The sequence below is a fragment of the Pelodiscus sinensis genome, chromosome 21 (assembly GCF_052426305.1).
Source record: "Pelodiscus sinensis isolate ZL-2025 chromosome 21, ASM5242630v1, whole genome shotgun sequence".
NCBI classification, from domain to species: Eukaryota; Metazoa; Chordata; order Testudines; family Trionychidae; genus Pelodiscus; species Pelodiscus sinensis.
In genome coordinates this window covers 7,646,646-7,669,794 of record NC_143072.1, presented here as the reverse complement: position 1 = coordinate 7,669,794, position 23,149 = coordinate 7,646,646, and the positions used below count along the sequence as shown (strand labels likewise).

The window sequence follows — 23,149 nt, the reverse complement described above, 5'->3', positions numbered from 1 at the left end:
TCATTTTGATGCAGACCTGTAAGGATGCCGAATTGTGGTTATCTAGTTAATCGTGTAGTCTCATCTTGTGATGGCAGCCCCTGTTCTTGGTGGCCAGGGGTGTTTGCAGACAGCAGCTCCTGCACACTACCAGCCCTAGCCACCATGAACAGGGGCTGCTCATCAGGGCAACAGCCCCTGCTGGGGGTGGGGGTGCAGCTCCCCTCTGCGACTCATGCAGACAGGGGCTACTTTCGGAGCAGCCTCCCCCATCCCCATCCCCATCCCCATCCCCATCCCCATCCCCTCACTGCCTCTGATAGAGACAGCAGGGTGGGGGGCATGTGGTATTGTGGAGATAGTGTTGGGGGGAACTGGCTTTTAAGCTGGCTCCTGTCCCCGCCCCCTCCTTTCATACAGAGGCAGCAGGGGAGGGGGAAGCGAGTAGTCGAATGCTCCACTCGACCTTATGCTTATTGGGCAGTCGGGCAGCCTGGCTCAGTTCTGGCTTACGCCGGGTCCAGGAGCTCTGTCCCCTCCCAGCTTCCCCCAACAGGTGCTGGGCCACCTTTATCAGAGGTAGCCGCACAGGCGACAGGCAGCCTCCATGACGGGAGCTGGTTTTGAAACTGCCTCTCCTTGCAGACCTCCTGCCTGGCACCCCAGAGAGGCAGCAGGGTGGAGTGGCTGGAGCGCACTGGCTGCTGGCCCTGCCCCTGGGGACTGTAGAATAGCTGACTAACTGATAAGAGTTCATAAGGTTACTTGACTGTTGAGTTAACCGATATTTAATATCCATAGTGACAATTCAACAGTACTCAAACGGATAGCACATTCCCAAATTGATACCAAGTGGATAGAACATTCCCAGTGTGATGCCTTGTGAATTGCACTTAGATCAGGGCAGAACCAAAGATTTCTGAAGTATCAAAAATTCACTTAGGCTAAGGAGCACACAACCCCTGCTACATACAGCAGCTATTTCCATGATTTTACAAAGAGACTCTTGCCCCATTTGTGTCTTGGTTAATTTTTTCCCATTTTTATTTTGTTGTTATTAACGTACACAATCTTACCATACATGTATTAATAAATATTATTCTTTGTTTTCTGTATTTGTTACATTGAAAAGATGTTTCTTTGGTCAAATCCTGTAGATTTTTGTTCATATTCCCAAAAATGCTAACTATAGCTCCTAAAATCTAGCTGATCCTGATATAAAGCTATCTGTTACATTCCTCACCCATTGAATGGATTTCACATATTTCATTTCTCCATCTACATGCTGGAGAATCTGTCCTTTCCCAAAAAGGGGCTGTTGTAGGTCTGACTTTTGGCAGTAATTGTGTTATCAATGTGTCCTTCATTGAGTCAGTAACCTTCTTTAGACTGTAAACTAGTAGAGTTGCTATTCGTTCTGTGAGTAGCCTAAATAGAGTGGGTAATTTTTCTTCCCTGGAATTCAATCTCCCTATTACGATGGGGATTATTGAGACGGTGATGGAAATCCAAACAAACAGGCATCTCCACTTTTTAATGAACATTTTCTGCTGGAGTTTTAACATCTTGGCAGGCAATAGCTTCCTTCTCTGAGTCACTGAAGATTTGTGCGTGTGTATGAGCAGCATGTTGCACTTTCAGGCAGGGTGCACAGATCCGTGATTGCATTTGGAGCATTTCCTTCTTGACTTGGGCCCTTTGCATTGACAGGCTTGTATTAAGAGCTATTATTTTACTTACATGTCATTTTCCAGACCTAGCTGATCCTTGGGGAGTAATTTCTGGTTTAATGGGCGGCTCTTACTACAGTTAAAAGGCAGAGCTGCAGCGGTCCAGAGCCAACTTCACATTCCTCGGCCGCACCTTCAAAACTTGGTGTTGGGGCCTTGGGCTTTATTGGAGGGGCCTTCACTCTGGTAAGAGGAGGCTCTCGAGCATGTCTTCCCATTACAATTGTCACCATTCCTGCCCCTGCGCCTAGTGGAATCCTGCCTGGGCCCAGGTTGGTATGGTCGTGGGGATGGCTGGGTTTAAGCAGCCTTCTCTCTGGGGCCGGGGTGTGGATGCCCAGGGACTGATGAGTCACATTCCTCCCCTTGGGTCATCTTCCCTTTGTCAGTCGTCTATTCTGATTCTTCCATGCCTGGGTGCAGATGACATTGAACCTTTGGGTTCCAGACACAGTGGGAGTGGGATAGTCTAGCCTAGGGGTCACCAACCAGTAGATCGGGATCCACTGGGAGATCTCGGAGCCTCTGACAGGGGACCCTGACTGGTTTGGCCAAGAGGCTAGCAAGTGCAGTCACTTCATCTGCCCCCCCCCCCCCCCCCCCCTGCTGCTCACCTCCTGCCCTTTGCCTTGGAGCTGCCCCCTCCCTCCCCTGGAGTCTCCTGCTTGCTGTGCAGAGTAGGGAAGGGAGCGTAGGGGCACTGTCAGGATGCCCCCTCCCACCCTATGTTCTATCTCCACAGATTGGATTGGGGGGCACAGGGCTTGGGATGGAGGGGGTTTGCTGGCTGCTTTTGTGAGTGGTGCAGGGCCAGGGCCGGAATGAGCCTGCCTTAGCCCCACTGAACCAACACCCTGCAGCCACCTGAGGTAAGCAGTGTCCAGCTGGAGCTAGAATCCTGAACCCCTGCCCCAGTCATGTACCCCCTCCTGCACCCCAAGCCCTTGCCCTAAGCCCCCTGGATCCAAACTCCCTTACACGGCCTGTACCCTGAACCCCCTCCCGTACCCCAACTCCCTGCCCCAGGCTCAGCTCAGAGCCCCTCTCACACTCCAAATCCCTTAGCCCAAAACCAGATCCTGTGCCCCACCCCGCTGCCCCTGTCTGGTGAAAGGGAGGGAGGATGGAGTGTGCAGGGGCGGAGCCTCAGAGAAAGGGCAGGAAGGAGGAGGGGACAAGAGTTTGGGTTTGAGTAGATCCTGGATTGCACTTAAATTCAAAAAGTGATCTTGTGCTTAAAAAGGTTGGAGACCCCTGTTCTAGCCTAATCTGCTCCCTCCCATCCTCTCACCCCCCTTCCCCATCCCTCTTCAGGGATCCCTCTCGAGCAGCTTCTTAAGCAGGAGGTGCAGTTGCTTCTTGCACTAGGAGCAATAGAGGAGGCTCCCCCAGAGTTCAGGGGCAAAGGGTTCTATTCCTGAAATTTCCTAATCCAGAATGTCAAAGAAAAGTCTTTGGCCCTTACTGGACCTCAGGGGTCCCAGTGCCTTTATAAAAGGCTGCCTGTGTCTGCCCAACATATATTGTCGTGTATCATGGCCTGCATCCAGACCTGTTATGACCTCACTAAAGTGCCAGCTTTGGCACAGCCCATTTCACTAATGCCCAGGCCTCTTCAGTGGCTTTCGTGGCACACGTGCCCATCCTGGCAGGCTGGCCACCTGGTTCTCCATACACACACTCAGCAATCATTATGTCACCTTCCAACAGCCTAGGGATGATGCAGCCTTTGGCAGAACTGTGTTGCAGTTCATTTCCAATTAGTCTCCGAGCCTACTTCCTTTAATTCGGCTTGGGCTTCACCTCGTTGGAATGGACACGAGCAGTCACTTGAAGTAAAAACAGTTACCTGCCTTTCCTAACTGTTCTTTGAGATGCATTGCTCATGTCCATTCCAAATCCTACCCACCACCGCCTCGTGGCAGTGTTTCAGCAAGAAGGAACAGAGGGAGCCGACGCAGGGGTATATATGTGCCCCCATGGAGGTGCCATTCCAGGAAGATCCCCTGCCAGCCCAGCTGGTACCGCGAAGGGAAAAACCTTCTGACAATTGCAACTGCACACCCAAATGGAATGGACGTGAGCGACACATCTCGAAGAACAACAGTTAGGAAAGGCACGTAACTATTTTTAGAGAGTCGAGGAACACAGGTGATCCACAGTGCAAATCAAAAATAGTCAGACATGCAGTAGAGCCAAGGTTTTACTGAAGTTTAGATTTTTTTGTAATCTTTCGTTTCCTTTCCCACCAATTATCTTGTAAAAGATGCTGTACCTTAGCATTCCCATTGTTTGCCCTCTCTTTAATAATCAATTCCATGACCTTGGTGTTATCTCTCTTGCTGAACTTTTCTTTTGCTATTTCAATTCTATCACAAAAGCCTTCACCTTACTATTCCCAGAAGGCAACAAGGTTATGAATAATGGAGAGCCAGGGAAAGACAGATACTTCATTCATGCCAAACTCTGCGTTTAGCAATCATTCCCTCTTCTTGATGCGTCAGGGTACTTGTCACATAGACTAGAGTCTATTAGCAGTGATATCACCATTAAAGTAAATTAAATTAATGTTATTAGTGGGTTTTTATTGATTATCTCAGCTGCTACAGATGGGCTTTCTGTGCATTGTAACTAATCCAGAATTTGGCAGCAAGCGTGGCAGCTTTCCAGAGAGATGATGTTGGTTTCCTGTAAAATGTATGTTAATCTCAAATTTCTTCTCTTTTATAAGGTTTTGTGTTAGTTTATTGTATCAAACAATTATTGACTCCTAATATGCAAGGTCCTCATAGAGGTGTAACCCTTCAAGCAGCTTTTAAGGCTAGCAATGATATTTTTCTGCCTAAGTCTGATTGAAAGTGAAGAGTAATTATGTTCCTAAGACCCAAGGGTCTCTAGGCCCATAATTGTCTTTGATTTCAATAAAAACTAGGGGTCTAGTTACCTTGGAGGATATGGGCCCAATCACTTGTCTTCAGGCACTCAAATTCTACCCTTTTTCCTTAGGTACCATGGTGACTTTCCTGCGGCTTTTTGCTCATAAGAGGCAGAAACATTGAGGTACAAAGGCCTGGATTTTTAAAGGCTTTGGTAGGTGCCTATCTGCATCTTTAGGCACTTAATTACCTTTTAAAATGTGGCCCCAAATGCTTAATATTAACTAAAAGAGCAATCACTCTTCAGCCTTTGTTTAAACTGTTTTAGACTGCTGGTCCTTTGTTTATTAGTGATTTGAAATGCATTCTATTACATCTGTGTCCTTATAGATATAAGCACTATCGATTTGTATACACTATAGATTGGAGCGGTCTTCTAGTTTATGTAACAGTGAAAGTTTCATAAAAATCAAGTGAGAAATGATGTTACATGGAAACAAGATACATAGAGACCTGAGGAAATGTGATGCTTCTGGGAATTGGGAATGGTACTCAAAATGATCTGGCTGTCACAAGGCAATGTTATCTAGTGGATGGAGCACTGTGATGGGAGTCAAGAGTTCTGGGTTTTGTTCTGGACTCTGCCACTGACTTAGTGGATGATTTTTGGGCAAGTCACTTCACCTTCTTGGGCCTGTTCCCCTATCTGTAAAAAGTATCAATCTCCTTTTCACAGCATTTTGAAATCTACCAGTGAAAAATTCTGCATAAGTAATCTAGATATTATTATTGTTATTTATTAGAGTTCGGTATCATTATTAGCATATATGTCTGGAGTGAGGAAATATCTATAACAAACTGGCTACTGTGTATATTTGTACAACTCACCTTCACTGGATGGAATTAGAATGTCTTATTAAATTCTGCCCTAGGCTCTGTAGTGCTATCAGCTGGAGAAGAATCTCTTCAGACTGAAGAAGTAAAGGCCCGATTCTTCAGCTACAGAAATATCAGATTTCTCTCCCTATTTTTGCTGTGGAATTCTGGCTGTGGTATTTAGCCTAGGGACAACAGTGAATTCTTAGGTTGCTATGGATTTGTTGCATTATCTTTTTGAAGTAAGCTGGGACTGTTGTAATATTGTACAGTGTATTCGCTGTCAAGGATGTAAAATGAGGTAATTGAAAACATTTTGCTACCAGATTCTTTTAGAAATACAGGCAGTCCTCGGGTTACGTACAAGATAGGGACTGTAGGTTTGTTCTTAAGTTGAATTTGTATGTAAGTCGGAACTGGTACATATTGTAGGGGAAACTCTAGCCAAACATTTCTCCAGAGCTCAGTTTTATTCTCCCACACCTCACTTCCCTCAGTCCTTTATTCTCAAGCTGAGGTGTCTGCTGAGAAAAGCTGCTCCGCGTCTCCCTGATCTGCTGGGGGGGAGCGCTAGCTTTGCGTCTCCCTGGTCTGCGGGGGGGAGCGCTAGCTTCGCGTCTCCCTGGTCTGCTGGGGGGAAGCAGCTAGTGCGGGGTTGCCTCACCCCGTTTGTAAGTAGGGATCCGATGTAAGTCGGATCCATGTAACCTGGGGACTGCCTGTATACTGAAAGATTAAGGAGCTGGTGAATAAGGGGGGGAAATAAACTTAAAAAAATAAAGCTAGAGCCTCACCTTATCCCATAGTTAAGTGGCTTCCTTGTTTACAGAAATGTTGGTGCTAGTATCTGCTCGAGCAAGCATACCCTAGTAAAGAGACTAGCAACAGGAATTTTTGCTCTGAACTGGGGACGTCGTGGTTGGAAGCAACAGAGGAGGATAATGATCTGAGTGTATTAATCAATCATAGGATGACTATGAGCTACAGTAGGATATGGCCATGAAAAAAGGCTCATGCAGTCCTAGGATGCTTTGTGCGAGATACTTCCAGTAAAGATAGGGAAGTGTTAGTACTGTTATACCTGGGGCTGGTGAGACCTTATCTGGGATACTGTATGCAATTCTGGTCTCCTGTGTTTAAGAAAGATAAATCCGCACTGGAACAGATGCTGATGATTCAAGGAATGGAAAACTTACCTTGTGAGAGAACGAGAGGTTGGTTTGCTTTGCCTAACCAAAAGAAGCTCAGAGGATATGTGATATATTAGTGGGCTAAATACCATATAGGGAGAGTAGTTATCGAAGCTAAACGCCAATGTGGGCACAAGAAAAAAGGAATATAACCTGGCTATCAACAAGTTGGCAAAAAACCTCCATCTAACTTCAAGCACTCATAGGAGTCAATTTCTGGAACAGTCTTGCAAGAGGAGCAGTAAGAGCGAAAATCCTAACTGGCTTCTAGACTGAGCTTGAGGGGAGGGTCTGATGGAACTGCTGACCATGACAGTGACTGCTAGGAGCAAATATCTCTCGTGTCTAGTGATGGGGCAGTAGAGGGGGTGGGCTCTGAGTTATTAAAGAGATTTCTTTCCCCGATGTCTGTCTTTCTGGGTCTTGCTGACATGCTGAGGATCTAACTGATTGCCATATTTGGGTCTGGACGGAATCTCCCTCCCCCTGGTCAGGTTGGCAGAGACCCCACTTTCCTCTGCAGCATAGCAAACAAGTCACGTGTAGGCTTCAATCAGGGTACTGGTTCTGAAGTCTTTAAACAATGATTTGAGGACATCAGTCACTCAGCCGGAGTTCGGGTCTATTGCAGTAGTGGGTGGGTGAGGTCATGTGGCCCATAATGTGCAGGAGGTCAGACTAGAAGATCAAAATGATCCCTTCTGATTGTAAGTCTGAGTCTATAAAGAGCAAAGCTGCAGAACAGCAACACTCTATTCTTAAGAGGCACACAGGGCCAGCACGTTATGCATGAGTCTGTTTGCTGTGGACATCCTAGGAAATAGGCGAGTGCACTTAGACATCCGAGTGCTTGACTAGATTGTTTCACCAGTTATTGAAGAGAACAGCTTTGTGGAGAGAGATTTTGTAGAGAGCAAGTAGAACCTAGCAGGAGTGGTGGTGATGTGTTGATGTGATTCAGAGCTGGAACAGAGTGCCCCTGATGGATTGATATTGGTTTATTTAATAGCAATGCAAATAACGCACACTCCTTTTAATGGTTTATAGACCAGTCTTTATGGATTAGGTTGTGAATTGGACACTTATACATCTTTTGGTAGTAATTATGTCATTTTTGTTTCCAATAAAATGCGTAACTGGTCACAAGGGAGCCTTTTTTGCTGCTATTTTAATGTCGCATGCTATAGCCATTGTTAGACCCAGACAGATGAAGGCTCCTTCTAGTCTGGTCTGGTTGCTTGACTTTATTACTGGCCACTGCCAGATGATTCGTCTTGATGATTAAGTAAAATATCCCTATTGCAACTAATGGTGAAAACTCATAACAAAGGGGAGAAAATGTCTTGATTCTTGCCGGAACCAAATGATTGTCCTAATAAATAAACACTCCCATAGGTAATTGCATATGGAGAAGAGAGTTTTAGATACAGTCATTCTAGATCAAAAGTTTATTTATGTAGCATGAGTAGTTCCCTTCGTTATCTAAATTACTGCAATTGTCTGCAAAGACCAAGTAGAGTTCCTCCACTCCCCAATGCTGGGAACTAGGACTTTTCAATAAAATGCTTTTTTATTTTGGGGGGATAGTTCGAAGACTCAATTAGAAAGTATGAAATACCAAAGGCTCGTTAAGCAGAGTGCAAAACAAGGATCCCTGAACTGAGTTTTCTTTTATTTCAGCAACAGCGCACAGTGTATAGACTGACGCTAGTGAAAGCTTGGAACGTGGATGAACTTAAAGCCTATGCTGAACTGGTGTCCCTTGGTAAACCGGACTTCATTGAGGTGAAGGTAAGCTGCATGTCAGTGCTTTTCCACGACATCGCTTCTGGTTTTTTCCTCTCCACTTTCTGTAAGACAATAATTCCAGATTCCATGGCCCTGAGCAAAGAACTAACACAAGCCTGGCTCTCTGCTCTGGCACTGGTGGGGCGGGGGGCAGGGATATGTGAAAACACAAGGTAATAAGTTTGGGGAGCACTGCACCAACATGACCAGGGACAGCTGCCAGTGAGCCTGGTGGTAGTCAATACTGAGACGGTGCAGCCATGCTGGAGGAGCTGCCTGGGCGGGTGTGCTGTCTCCTGGGAATGGTGGCCTCTCATGCTGCTGCTTTGCCAGTGTGGTTCCTGCTGAAGTCGCTGCCCTTGGCCCTGCTGGTCTCATGTTGTTGCTAGAGCCCTGGAACTCTGCGGGTACCTGTTTTCTATTGGTAGGTAATATACTATATCTGCACAGGGCTCCAGACAATGCTGCCAGATAGAGTATGTGTGGGTCAGAGTGTCCTGTAAGGGGCCACAGCATGCATTTTGCCTGGCAATGGCAGGCAGACTACCCACGGGCAGAAAGAAGTGGGAAACTTTCTTTAGGCTTCTCCATTCCTCTTGTCTGCCCCTGAACAAGGCTCTTAATTACAGCTGGCTGAAAAAAATTGCAATTTACAATTTCAGTGTAATCGGTATAGTTCTTAGGGCATAAAAATGACTTGCGCATTAGCTTTTTCATTGAAATTTTGACTGAAAAAGGACGGTTTTTTTAAGTGCACTTGGTTACTGTACATGAAGACTGACAGCAGCTAAGTTTTATAGAACAGGAAAATGGACAGTTCAGTGCAGTAAAACACACATAATTGGTTGGCGTATTCACCTGGTAGAAACAGAAACTGGGTGACCCTCCATCTATTGCAGATCCTGAAATAGCCTTCTTTTCTCCACTTGCGTCATCATAGAGCTTTCAGATCGCATCGCATTATCCTGTTGTTTTAATGCATAGGAAGTGCAGCAGTGTGTATGGCCTTAAAAAACAAACTTAAATATAAGCCCTGCTATTACTTACAGCATTTGCAGGCAGTGCCCATTCAGGATAGGATTTTTCGTTTCCTGAGAACTGATTTTATCCCTGTACCAAATGGCATAGCTGTCTCTGCATCAACAGAACATTTTTAGATTTGAATGGCATTGCCGTCTCTTCAAAATGTCATGCAATTTCTGACAGTTTCCTGGAGCTGAGATTTGCTTGACACTTGATTGTTTTCTTTAAAAGGGCTGTAATTTATAGTGAACGAAGGACAAACACTTCCACTTGTGTGTTTCAATGGATTTTTTATTTTTAGTACTATGGGGTAGGGCTTTTATAACTCTTGTCTTTCATCTTTCAGTTCTCTAAAACGGGTGTAACATTTTAAAGTGGGTAAATTTTGGGCTCTGTAGAAACAAAACATCTCACACTAACTGTAGCATTAGCCTGACCAGTAACCTTATTTGTTCCACGTAGTTTTATTTGCCAGTTTCTGCTAATCAGCAGCATTTCTGAAGTGCAAAGGGTTTGGCTCAGCAGGGAAGGCAAAATAGCTTTCTCCTCTTACTGTGCTGTCGCTGTCAATGTGATTATATGGCTTCTTTCTTCAAGAATGGAACCGATTTCCCTATTATTTTTTGCCTCCTTTTCCTGTTGGCTGGTATTGGGAAAGTATGCATCCCAGCAAGGATGGTTGACACACAATTGTAACTACAGGCAGTCCCTGGGTTACATGGATCCGACTTACATCGGATCCCTACTTACAAACGGGGTGAGGCAACCCCGCACTAGCTGCTTCCCCCCCCAGTAGACCAGGGAGACGCGAAGCTAGCGCCCACCCCCAGCAGACCAGGGAGACGCGGAGCGGCTTTTCTCAGCAGACACCTCAGCTTGAGAATAAAGGACTGAGGGAAGTGAGGTGTGGGAGAATAAAACTGAGCTCTGGAGAAATGTTTGGCTAGAGTTTCCCCTACAATATGTACCAGTTCCGACTTACATACAAATTCAACTTAAGAACAAACCTACAGTCCCTATCTTGTACGTAACCCAGGGACTGCCTGTACTGATATGCCAGTAAATTAACACCAAGATGGAAAGCAGAACCTACATCTTTATCTTCATTACAATGGCTTCTATCAGTTGCAGCTTCCTTGTCTTGGGATGTTTATCTACTTTATTTCCCCCATTCGGACCTGAGCTTGGGCCACCTAATGTGGTAGTGGTGATAATAGAGACCTCAGCTGAGGTCAGGGTCCCAATGAGCTGTAATGTATGTACGTTGAATAAGAGAACACACTCAGTGCTCTGAGGAGCTTACAGCATAAATAGGCAAGACCAGAGGGTCAGAGAGAGGAAGTATAATTATTAATATCCCTACTTTTATATTTCTCTACAGCAGGGTTTCTCAACCTATGAGTCGCGAGCCATATATTTCAAAAGGGTCACCAAGTATCTCTCCAGGTGGCTCTGCCCCTCTCTTCCCCCTGTTTTTTGAATTGCCTGGGATCACCAAGTCTTCCTGAATTGTCAAAATGGGTCCCCATCTGGAAAAGGTTGGGAACCACTGCTCTACAGGGAACTTCAGTGACTTGTCCATGGCAGGACTGGCCTTGAAATCTAGATTGTTCCAGGTCCCGATCCAGTGCACGATTCTGCCAGTGTGTGTTACTGAGAGGCTAGCAGTACCTCTGAAAATGTAAGTGGCTGCCATAATTTCAGGGGCATCTTTAGCTGTCTCTGAGCCAAGTTGTATGTATATAGTGAAGTCGGTGTATAGGCTGTGTAATTTCCATAATGCTGATAAAGCCAAGTCCTATGCCACTGAACCAAATTCAAACTGCTGTGTGTCTTGCTGGTACTCTAGTACAGGACTCTATCCTGTGAACTTGTAGGGGAAGTAGAGGTGGGTGACAATCTGGGAAGCAGTGATCATGAGATGGTAGATTTCAGGATCCTGACCAAAGGAAGAAAGGAGAATAGCAAAATACACACCCTGGACTTCAGAAAAGCAGACTTTGACTCCCTCAGAGAACTGATGGGCTGGATTCCCTGGGATGCTTACACGAAGGGGAGAGGAGTCCAGGAGAACTGGCAGTATTTTATAGAAGACTTATTAAAGACACAGGAAGAAACCATCCCAATGCGCAGCAAGAAAAGTAAATATGGTAAGCGACCAGATTGGCTTGCCGGGGAAATCCATGGTGATTAAACACAAAAAGGAAGCTTACAAGAAGTAAGGGAGGAGTATAAATATATTGCTCGAGAATGCAGGGGAGTTATCAGGAAGGCGAAAGCACAATTGGAATTGTAGCTAGCAAGAGATGTGAAGGATAACAAGAAAGTTTTCTACAGGCATGTAAGCAATAAGGGGGTGATCAGAGAGGGCGTGGGGATGAGGGGAGGTAGCCTAGTGACAGATGATGTGGGAAAAACTGAAGTATTGAATGCTTTCTTTGCTGCTGTCTTCACGGACAAGGTCAGCTCCCAGACAAATACACAAGGCAACGCAGTAGGGGATGGAGGTGGACAGCCCTTGGTGGGGAAAGAACAAGTTAAAAACTATTTAGAAAAGCTAAACATACACAAATCCATGGGCCCAGATTTAATGCATCTGAGGGTGCTGAGGGAGTTGGCAAATGTCATTGTGGAGCCTTTGGCCATTATCTTTGAAAAGTCGTGGAGATCGGGAGAGATCCCGGATGATTGGAGAAGGGCAAATGTAGTGCCTATTTTTTAAAAAGGGAAGAAGGATAATCCAGGGAACTACAGACCAATCAGCCTTACCTCAGTCCCTGGAAAAATCATGGAGGGGATCATCAAGGAATCCATTTTGAAGCACTTGGAAGAGGGGAAAGTGATCAGGAATAGTCAAAAAGGGCAAGTTGTGCCTGAACAATCTGATTAGCTTCTATGATGAGGTAACTGGCTCTGTGGACATGGGAAAGTCAGTGGATGTGATATACCTTGACTTGAGCAAGGCTTTCGATACGGTCTCCCACAGTATTCTTTCCAGTAAGTTAAGGGAATATGGTTTGGATAAATGGACTGTAAAGTGGATAGAAAGCTGGCTAGACTGTAGTGCCCAATGGGTAGTGATCAGTGGCTCGATGTCAGTTTGCCAGTCAGTTTCTAGCGGAGTGCCCCAAGGATCCGTTCTAGGGCTGGTTTTGTTCAACATCTTTATTAATGACCTGGATGAGGGGATGAATTGCACCCTCAGCAAGTTTGCAGATGACACTAAACTGGGGGAGAGGTAGATACACTGGAGGGCAGGGATAGGGTCCAGAGTGACCTGGACAGTTTAGAGGATTGGGCCAAAAAATCTGATGAGGTTCAACAAGGACAAGTGTAGAGTCCTGCACTTGGGATGGAAGAATCCCAAGCATTGGTACAGGCTGGGAACCGACTGGCTAAGCAGCAGTTCTGCAGAAAAGGACCCGGGGATTCCAGTGGATGAGAAGTTGGGTCTGAGTCAACAGTGTGCCCTTGTAGCCAAGAAGGCTAATGGCACATTAGGGTGCATTAGAAGGAGCATTGCCAGCAGATCTAGAGAAGTGATTATTCCCCTTTATTCAGCACTGGTGAGGCCACATCTGGAGTATTGTGTCCAGTTCTGCCCCCCCCCCCCACCCCCCCCACTATAGAAAGGATGTGGATGCATTGGAGAGGGTCCAGCAGAGGGCAACCAAAATGATTAGGGGGCTGGAGCACATGACCCATGAGGAGAGACTGAGGGTATGTCTACACTACAGTGTTATTTTGAAATATCTTATTTCGAAATAATGCATTTACACACAAAATGCATTTTGAAATAGCATTTTGCTATTTCGAAATAGCGCATCCACACTGAGTGGACTCTGAATCGCATTTAAAGCTGTCCGGAACCAGTTCCGGCAGGACACCAGGTCAGGACTTACTGCCTGGGGCTATCTGAGGTCTGTGTGTAAAGGGATCCCTCCGGACAGCCAGTTCTTAGGTTTCCCTGCTTGCTTATCTACCTCGATGAGGGACAGTAAAGCATTTTGTCTCTGCATGCTCTGGTTGCCCTAATTTGAGACACCACAGCACTCTGCAATATGGAGCCAGAGCTGCCCCTGGGCACTCTGGTGCGTCTCTTGGATGTGCTGCTGCGTGCCTGGCTGCGCTTTCTGCAGGCTGTCATCCAGGAGGTCCACCGGGGGGCGGTCAGTAACCAGGAGGCCCTGTGGGAGAGTTTACAACCTGAGGAGCACTAAGAGCCTCCCTGGTCTGCCCCACTGAGGGCTTGTGCCTCATTACTCCCTCACCTCCTTCCACTTACGCCTCCCTAACCCCCCTTCCTGATGTCAAATAAAATACATGTATTTTCATGAGCACAAACTCTTCTTTATTTAAGAAAACTGGGAGGGGGGCGGAATGAAACTCTGGTGAGACTGGGAAAAGGAGGTGGGAGAGGGGAGAAGAGAGGGTGGGAGAGGGGAGGGGGAAACCTGGGAGGAGGGAGCTGCAAGGGAGAAGCAAGGGGAAGAAGGGGGAGGGGAAGGTCAGGGTTGGGGGTCTCACCAGACCAACTTGATTGTCATGCAAACCTGCTCCTGGGTTCGCATATGGCCTTTTGTGGCCAGGCTGACAGCTATCCTGCCATAGACAGCCACATTCCTCCATCTAGTGTGGAGATCATGGATGTTGGGGGCATCCCCCCCAAACCTGAATAAGGTCCATGATCTCCACCCTGGACCAGGAAAGCGCCTGCCTTCTCCGGGCCCTGGCAGGCTCCTGGGAGCTGGCAGACTGTTCCTGGGGAGCGGTGGAGGGCTGGCTGCCAGTGGCTTGCTGGCTTATGTTTTGGGGCCACTGGGTCGGAGCAGTGACTGCTGGCTGTGGACTGGCAGGCTTGCAGCTGGCACAGGCACTGTGGCCAGAGTCAACCCCTTTAAGGGCTCCGGGGAGGGGGAGAGGGAGTGGAGTGTTCTTAGTTGAGGGTGGAGTGGCCACCACGGCACCCTGGGAAGGCTGGAGACCCTCTAATTCAAAATAAGTGTCTACACAGCACTTATTTCGAAATAGGTATTTCGAATTTGGCATTATTCCTCATAGAATGAGGTTTACCAAATTCGAAATAAGCTTTCGAGTTTATTTCGAATTAGTGGTTTGACTGTGTAGATGCTAGGAAAGTTATTTCAAAATAACTTTGCAGTGTAGACATACCCTGAGGGAGTTGGGTTTGTTTAGTCTGCAGAAGAGAAGAGTGAGCGGTGGTTTGACAGCAGCCTTCAACTTCCTAAAGGGAGGTTCCAAAGAGAACGGAGAGTTGTTGTTCTCAATAGTGATGGATGGCAGAACAAGGAGCAATGGTCTCAAGTTACAGTAGGGGAGGTCTAGGTTGGATATTAGGAAAAACTATTTCCCTAGGAGGGTGATGAAGTACTGGAATAGGTTCCCTAGGGAGGTGGTGGAATCTCCATCCCTAGAGGTTTTTAAGTCTCATCTTGACAAAGCCCTGGCTGGGTAATTTAGTTGGGATTGATCCTGCCTAGGGCAGGGGGCTGGACTTGATGACCTCCTGAGGTCTCTTCCAGCTGTATGATTCTGTGTGAGATGCTGAGCACTTCTGTGAGATTGGGTGCCTTCAACTCCCATTTTCCAGCTCATCCAGGAGCAGAGGTTGCTCAGTTCTTCCTAAGAGTGCTGCAGGGTCATGGTGAAGAGAGGGTAGAGGAGTGATTTGCTTTTGGTGGGGAACCTGTTCCCTAGGAGTCTAAGCCTGAGGAAAACCAGGGGAACTCTGGGGGTAGGGGCAAGATGAACTCAGAAAACGGGGTTGGGGTCTGATGGAAGCCATCATAGGCTGGATGCTATGCCTGGTGAAATCAGTCTTTTCACTCACTTCAATGGGGTTTGGCTAAGACCTGAAGAGTCTAGACAGGAATGTGAATGCTTCCCATAAGGTGTTACATTTAAGAATCTCTTGTCCTCAAAGCAATCGATAAAATGCAGACAGTCTGTTCAAAGCTAGGAGGGAGGTAATTCCCCCTTCGGGTCTAGTTTGATGTAACCATGACCTGCCTCCCAGTCTTCCATTGTTTGATATCCATTACTATTGCACATTCCTTACCACCCTCAAGCTGAAGGACAAGTAGAGGGCATGAATAAATCTCTTAAAATGGAGCTGTTGGAAGCGTGCGATGAACTGGGACCAAACTGGGACGTGATACTCCCAAGGATCCGGAGTTGTCCAAATCACAGAACAGGATTCAGCCCTTAGGAAATACTTCCTGGGAGACCTATGCCGGGCTGGGAAAAATTACTGTATTCTCCAAATTGGGAAACCACAACAGTCTTGGCAACCACAACCTGGATGACTAGCCTTATATATTGGCTGGGCACAGCCTCAGGAGCAGCTGCAGCACAGCAAGCTGCAGAACAGGAAAAAAAGAATCAGGCATTTGATGAAATTAGTAATGGAATTCCAGCCCATAGAATCATAGAATAATAGGACTGGAAGGGACCTCGAGAGGTCATCGAGTCCAGCCCCCCGCCCTCAAGGCAGGACCAAGCTCCGTCTACACCATCCCTGACAGATGTCTATCTAACCTGTTCTTAAATATCTCCAGAGAGGGAGATTCCACCACCTCCCTTGGCAATTGATTCCAATATTTGACCACCCTGACAGTTAGGAATTTTTTCCTAATGTCCAATCTAAACCTCCCCTGCTGCACTTTAAGCCCATTACTCCTTGTCCTGTCCTCAGAAACCAAGAGGAACAAATTTTCTCCTTCCTCCTTGTGACACCCTTTTAGATATTTGAAAACCGCTATCATGTCCCCCGTTAATCTTCTTTTTTCCAAACTAAACAAGCCCAGTTCATGAAGCCTGGCTTCATAGGTCATGTTCTCTAGACCTTTAATCATTCTTGTCGCTCTTCTCTGTACCCTTTCCAATTTCTCCACATCTTTCCTGAAATGTGGCGCCCAGAACTGGACACAGTACTCCAGCTGAGGCCTAACTAGTGCAGAGTAGAGCGGCAGAATGACTTCAGAATGTATCCATGTTCCAGGACACTTGTCCAATAAATGCTGGTCCATTATCATAATTGATACTGCAAGGAATACCCCATTTAGGAAAAATGACAGAGCCAAACCCACTCTGCCACCTTGTTGCTGTCAGTGAGGTGTGCCGGGGATGGATTTGGCCCAAGAGCTTGGGCCCAGGAATGTAATCCCATGTTTTGGCAGGAGTGTCCTCAAACTCCTAGCAGCATGGATGTCACGTAGCACCAAGAAGGGGTCAGATCTAGAGATGTGAATGGTTAATGGGAGGGGCTGGAGCAGGCCCCCCTTCCCCCCAGGTAGGGAGTGCTTCAACCTGGCCAGAGCAGCCCCTGTCTGTGGCATTGCAGCCCAGCGGAGCAGCCCCTGCCTGCGGCAGGGAGGGGACCACTCCAGCCTATCCCCCTTCCCCACCTGCCCCTGTCTAATTGGCGAACTGAACCAGTTAACTAATTAAATGGGATTTTACATACCTAGCCAGATCTAGGAGCTGTGAGCATCATGGAGCCACATGGCTCTTGCTGCACTTGCTGGGTGTGGTTTTCGATATTACTTCCAGTTGTTAGGTGCTTTTTAAGTTTTTGATGTTGCTCCTGCTGCTAGACACGGGTCTGTATCCTGTAGTGCAGCTACAATATTTTACAGAGAGTAGCCCTCAGTTGAGACTGTGCAGAGCAACTGTGGTGTGGGAACTTTCCCTCAACTCTTTCCTTTGGTTCTCAAGGTGTTATTTGAAACCCTTCAGGCATGAAGTAGCTGGAAGTATTCAGTGGAGACCAAGAGTCATCGTTGTCTTTTTTCCTCCGACTTACTCTAGTGCAGTGGTCACCCACCAGTCGATTGCAATCGACTGGTCAATCGCAATCAACTGGTCGATCACAGAGGCACTACCAGTCAATCTTGACGCAGTGTTCCCCACCCCCATGTGCTCCCTGCCAGCCACAACGAGGAGCCCACGCTGGTGCTACAGCCTCCCATCCCTCCCAAAATTGGATCCTGTGGCGGGGCGAGAGGGAGCGGGGGAGAAGTCCCACAGCTCCGCACCAGATCTGGCTTCTCAGGAAGCATGTGAGAGCTGCTCCTCACAGCATCACGCGTGCTTTCTTGTTTTGCCTTCCTTCCCCCATGCACCAGGGAGGCAGGGTCGGGAGCTGGGGGTTTAAGACTGGCAGGTGTGTCCCACACACTGGATCCCTCATTTTTGCCCCCACCTCAGAGTGTAGAGGGCCCCACAAAGCCCTGGAACCTTGAAGAGTTAATCTGGCCCGAGGCCTTGAATCTGAGTCCTACCTACCTTCCCCCACCCCCTCCCATGGGGCTGGGGTGCCAGAGGAGGGAGGTATCTCAGTAGGGGCCATGTCAGTGAGGCTTGGGTGGGTGGGTTTGGAGGGGTTGTTTTTTTGCATCTCACTTGTGTGGTCCCCGACTGATTTTTTCTGTGGGTCTGTGGCGCCTGACCCAAACCAGGTTCCCCACCCCTCCCATAAATAAAGACAACGCTGAAACGTTTTGTGTTGGACATAATATTTGTATTTAAAAATGAAGCCTGACCAGCAAGCCCCCTATTGGGGCCAAGCCCCTATCTGGCTGCAGCATCATAACACCCCTGCACCTCCTACACACCCCAGCCTTGAGCCCGTCATACACCTGATTCCCCTGCCCTGAGCCCCCCACATCCCCAGTCTTGTGCCACAGCACTCCTGCACCATCCACACACCCAACCCAAACTCCTGCACCCTCATATCCACAAGTCTGCGGCTGCCCCCAACCCTCCACCTGACCCCAACACTCTCCAGCCTGGAGTCACCTTCCCAAGCCTGTATCTCCTTCTCCACCTCATCCTGCATCCAAATTCCCTCCCAGAATTTGTACCGCTCACCTCTTCCCACCCCCAAATCCCTCATTCCCACCTCAGAGCCCGCACCTCCTGTCTAACCCTGTGCCCTGAGCCCATCATACACCCAACCCAAACTCCTGCACCCCAATATCCACAACCCAAAGACTCCTGTCTCAACCTAGTGAGAGTGAGTAAAGGCTGAGGATAGCAAGTGTGATGGAGAGGGCGGGGCAGGGGCGGGGAAGGGGTGGGGTAGATCTTGGCTTGCCCTGACATTTAAGAAGTGATTTTGGGTGTTAAAAAGGTTGGAGACCGCTGCTCTGGTGCAACCTCCATCCCTAGAGGTGTTTAAGTCTCGGCTTGACAAAGCCCTGGCTGGGTTGATTTAGTTGGGATTGATCCGCCTAGAGCAGGGGGCTGGACTTGATGACCTTCTAAGGTCTCTTCCAGCTCTGTGGTTCTATGATTCTATGAATGGGTTCAAAAAAAGAAAAAGGATTTCGTTCCCGTGGAGCATCTGCTACAAAATGAGGCTTTATCTCACTGGGATTTTCCTGGTTAAATACTTGAAATAAATGACGTTTGTTTTTTAAATGAATGTCGCTAATCCCTTGTTGCTCCAGAAACCCTCTTGGGGTGTAGTGAAAGGTCAAAAGATCTAGAATCTAATACTGGTCTCATTTACGCATCTTACACTGGTACAAGTTGCTGAACCCTATTTTTCTCTCACTTAAACTAGTGGAAACCAGCATTAATTCTGTTGCTGTCAATGGCTACCATAGTGTAAAACCTGAGAGTCAGGAGAATTAAGTGATACCCAAGAGTCCGGAGAATTAAGTGATCTGTATAATAAAAACAAAATTGCTGCAGAGTTTAGTGCCATAATAGGAGTGTTGCACTTTAATTCAAAAGCAATTTGTGCATTTTAATCTGTAGAACGTGCAGTTTGGCTTTTATCAGGGTCTTACCTTATCAGATGTTTGCCTAGAAACCCACAGCATCTTGCAGTTATTTTCAAATCAAGTACATTCCAAGCCTGAAGGGCATATTAGATCCTCTAGACCAGGGGTGTACAAGTACCGGCCCACAGGCCAGATCTGGTCTGCCAGGGTTAGCTCCTGGCAGGCCCCCACAGCAGTATTTACCTGCACAGCTGCAGGCCAATGGGAGGTGTGGGAAGTGGTGTTACCAGTCTGTGCTGCTCCCATTGGCCGGGAATGGCAATCTGCAGCTGTGATCTCCAGTCCCTACAGCTGTGCAGGTCAGCATAAGCCAATGGCCCACCTGTGGCTAATGCTGGTGAACTGTAGCCGTGATAGTGCCCATGCCTGATCTAGACAGACATCCTGTGTATTTCACCAAGTTACCTGCTCATTGAGCTTAATAACTTATTAGAGAAGTCTGTATGGAATGTAATAAAAGGCTCACTGTTTGGATCCTTAATAATTAATTCCAAAATTATGGAAAACGTATGTAGTAGATCTATGTTCTTATAAATGGACTGATGGTGCTGCAGAGATGAAGGCCAGATAAGTACACAGAAAATAAATACACCTCTAAATGGCCTAGTGGCAAATCTTCTGTTGCACTAACATTCCTAATTGTATCTGTGCCCTTGTGTGCATTTATCCCAAATCTCTCTTTGCACACTGACAGTAGCTTAGAGAGAGAGAGAGAGAGTGTGTGTGTGTGTGTGTTTGTGTCCGTCCGTCCTCCTCCAGCTCTGACCCTGATTTTGCAAATCCTTGCCAGTCAGTTTAGTAAAACTGGTGATTAGATATTTACATGGCCCTTTGTACGTATTGGCCACACAAACCTAGCCATGAACAATTCACCTTGCAAGCATGCTGGCAGTACTACAGGAAGGCCCAATTCTACTGCTCTTAGAACACTTGATTTTGGAGGGGCTACTTAGATGAGAGAAACCTCCAGGATCCGGCCCAAAGTCTATCCTTTTCCTCCTTCGTGTTTGACTAATTTCTTTCACTTTACATAAAATATTGGGTGAGATTCCCAGTTACCCAAAGGCTGTTTTGTACCAGGCTGCTATTTTCAAGAAGAGCTCTGGCAGGGTAAAGGGGCCTGCAGCAGATGAGATTTGGGCTGGATGTGTTTAATTTCTAAAAAGCCTTTGTCAAACCACTACTGACCACTACTGCTTCCAGCCCCGAACTTGTATAAGATATGGTGGGCCCTGTGTCAGCCAGATGGAAGAAGGGCTTTCTGCAACTTGTATCTGAGCCTTTGCTACCAAATTAAAATGACGAGTTAATGACCAAGCTGGCTGGGGAGGGTCACATGGAAATACCTGTTTCTATCTGCTTACCCTTATCCTGTTAAATGTTAAAGATTATGTGAGTATTTAAAACAGAGGGAAATTAACTCTTCTTTAATGAGTTTTTACTTGCAAGAAGTGAGAGCTGATTGCCATCAACTGCCATAATGCTATTCAGAGCCTGGGTAGCATTGTGTGTTCTGCATTTAGGTGGAGAAGTTAAAAATCACCTTTCCTAGTGAGTTCTGTTAAAAAAAAAAAAAATTGATGTATAATTTTCTTGCTTGAGAAATGTTGACCCATGTCAACGACCCATCTGTAGAACACAAGGCTAAATGAGTCAGAGCTCGATAGAGAAAAGAAGTGCGAAAAGAGAGATCTAGGAGTCATTGTGGATAGTTTTCTGAAAATATCCACTCAATGTTCAGCGGCAGTCAAAAAAGCAAATAGAATGTTAGGAGTCATTAAAAAAAGGGATAGAGAATAACACAGAAAATATCTTATTGCCTCTATATAAAACCATGGTATGCCCTCATCTTGAATACTGCACACAGATGGGGTCGCCTCATCTCAAAAAAGATATATTGGCATTGGAAAAGATTCAGAAAAGGGCAACAAAAATTATTAGAGGTTTGGAACGGGTCCCATATGAAGAGAGATGAAAAAGACTTCGACTTTTCAGCTTAGAAAAGAGGAGACTAAGAGGGTTGGAAATGGAAAGAGTGAATAAGGAAAAGTTATTTACTTATTCCCATAATATAAGAACTAGGGGTCACGAAATGAAATTAATAGGCAGCAGGTTTAAAACAAACAAAAAAAAAAAGGAAGTTTTTCTTCACTTAGCGCATAGCCAACCTGTGGAACTCCTTCCATAGGATGCGTTGAATGCTAGAACTTTAACAGGGTTCAAAAAAGAGCTAGATAGATTTATGGAGGTTAGGTCCATTAATGGCTATTAGCCAGGATGGGTAGGAATAGTGTCCCTAGGCTCTGTTTGTCTGGAAGTGGGAGACAGGGGAGGGATCACATAAGGATTACCTGTTGTGATCCCTTCCTCTGGGGCATCTGGCATTGGCCACTGTCGGCAGACAGGCTACTGGGCTAGATGGACCTTTGGTCTGACCCAGCATGGCCGTTCTTATGTTCAAAGTTGCCCTTGGCATGGCGTGATTTTCAGAGATGGTGAAGGCCCAGCTCCTTTGAATACCAGGCCAAGTAAACATTTTTATTGGAAAAAATATGCAGAAGCACTTTCTACTATTCCCTGGAAGTCCCCAGAGTGGCCAGGGCTTACACGTGTGCTTCACTCAAATTGTATCAGAAATCCCACTGAAGTCAAGTCACTTATTCAGGTGTTTAAAGTTAAGCACATGTGATCGTTTTAGCAGGACATTCTATTTAAAGAAAAGTTTTGAATTCTAGACATACCATGTCGGGTAGTTTGGGCTGAAAATTTAGTCCTGTAACAATCTAGCATCAATACTCATATTTTCATAATGAAAAAGTAAGGGAGAAAAATTAAAGTGGGTTTCTTTTAAAAAAAAAAAATCGATTTCATTATTTCCCACAATCTGCAGCTCAAACTTTTGGCATTGTTTTGGTGTATCAGAGAGTGACAATAACTAGAAACCAATCTGAAAAGACTTGTCTATTTTTATTGTTTAAATTAAGAGTAGTATATAAAGGAAATAGCAGGCATAAACCATGAAAATTTACTTTGATATCTGAAAATATTTGTGATAATTTAAAGTTTTATTATGGCATAACTAATGTAAGAGAATAGCCAAAGCTGGACAGTGATTTTTAAACACCGCCACCGTAATGGAATAAGTAAGGACAGTTTTGTAATGTTTCCTTCTGTGGCAGTGGATGCTCTGTAAAGATGGATAAGTATCACTATTCCTATTTTATGGATGGAGAAACAGCATAGACAGGGTGATTAGCACTAGGTTAAATAGCAAATTAGTATTGGAGTTGGGAATTAATCTCCTGATGGCTAAGCCAGCGCTCTGTGGATAAGTGTTTAAAAACAAACAAACAAACAAACCAAATTTGAAACATGATAGTCTTTAAAACTAAGAATTGTTGTTCTTTAAATATCTATGCAGTCCGTGTTAGAGAACAACCCTAATTCACAGAAGTAGCCGTTATATCATGGTTACATTACATAAACAGTTGAATTATTGGGTTCTTCTAATTAGGGCCCTACCAAATTCACAGCTATGCAAAACACATCACTCAGTGTGAAATCTGGTATCCTCGAGGGATGTTAGCATGTAGTCGTTTACACAATTAACTGATATTCCTGGGCTTTGCTGGTTAATCCTAATGACTTCACGCACTGCACGTACTGGCTCCCGCCTGACCCCTGCATGTAAACGTGTAACCACTAAAAAATCCAGGAGTTACACATTTACACAATTACCTGTTTAAGATCCCTAGTTCCCTCCTGTGAAATGTGGACTTTGGTGTGTTTTACCCTATACTATACAGATTGCTGGAGGGGGCCGGGGGAGGGAGAACAGCATTTCTCATAGTGGAGGTCCTGACCTAAAAGGGAAT

The 23,149-nt window shown here is 46.1% G+C and overlaps 1 protein-coding gene across 1 annotated transcript in view; it reads left to right on the top strand.

Moving 5' to 3' along the window:
• LOC102458161 (S-adenosyl-L-methionine-dependent tRNA 4-demethylwyosine synthase TYW1) overlaps positions 1-23,149 on the top strand; it is a 191,664-nt gene that overhangs the window by 120,521 nt on the left and 47,994 nt on the right. Inside the window, exon 15 of the mRNA XM_075905103.2 lies at positions 8,332-8,442. Coding sequence (XP_075761218.2) covers positions 8,332-8,442 — 111 coding nt within the window. The remainder of the gene's footprint in view (positions 1-8,331; positions 8,443-23,149) is intronic.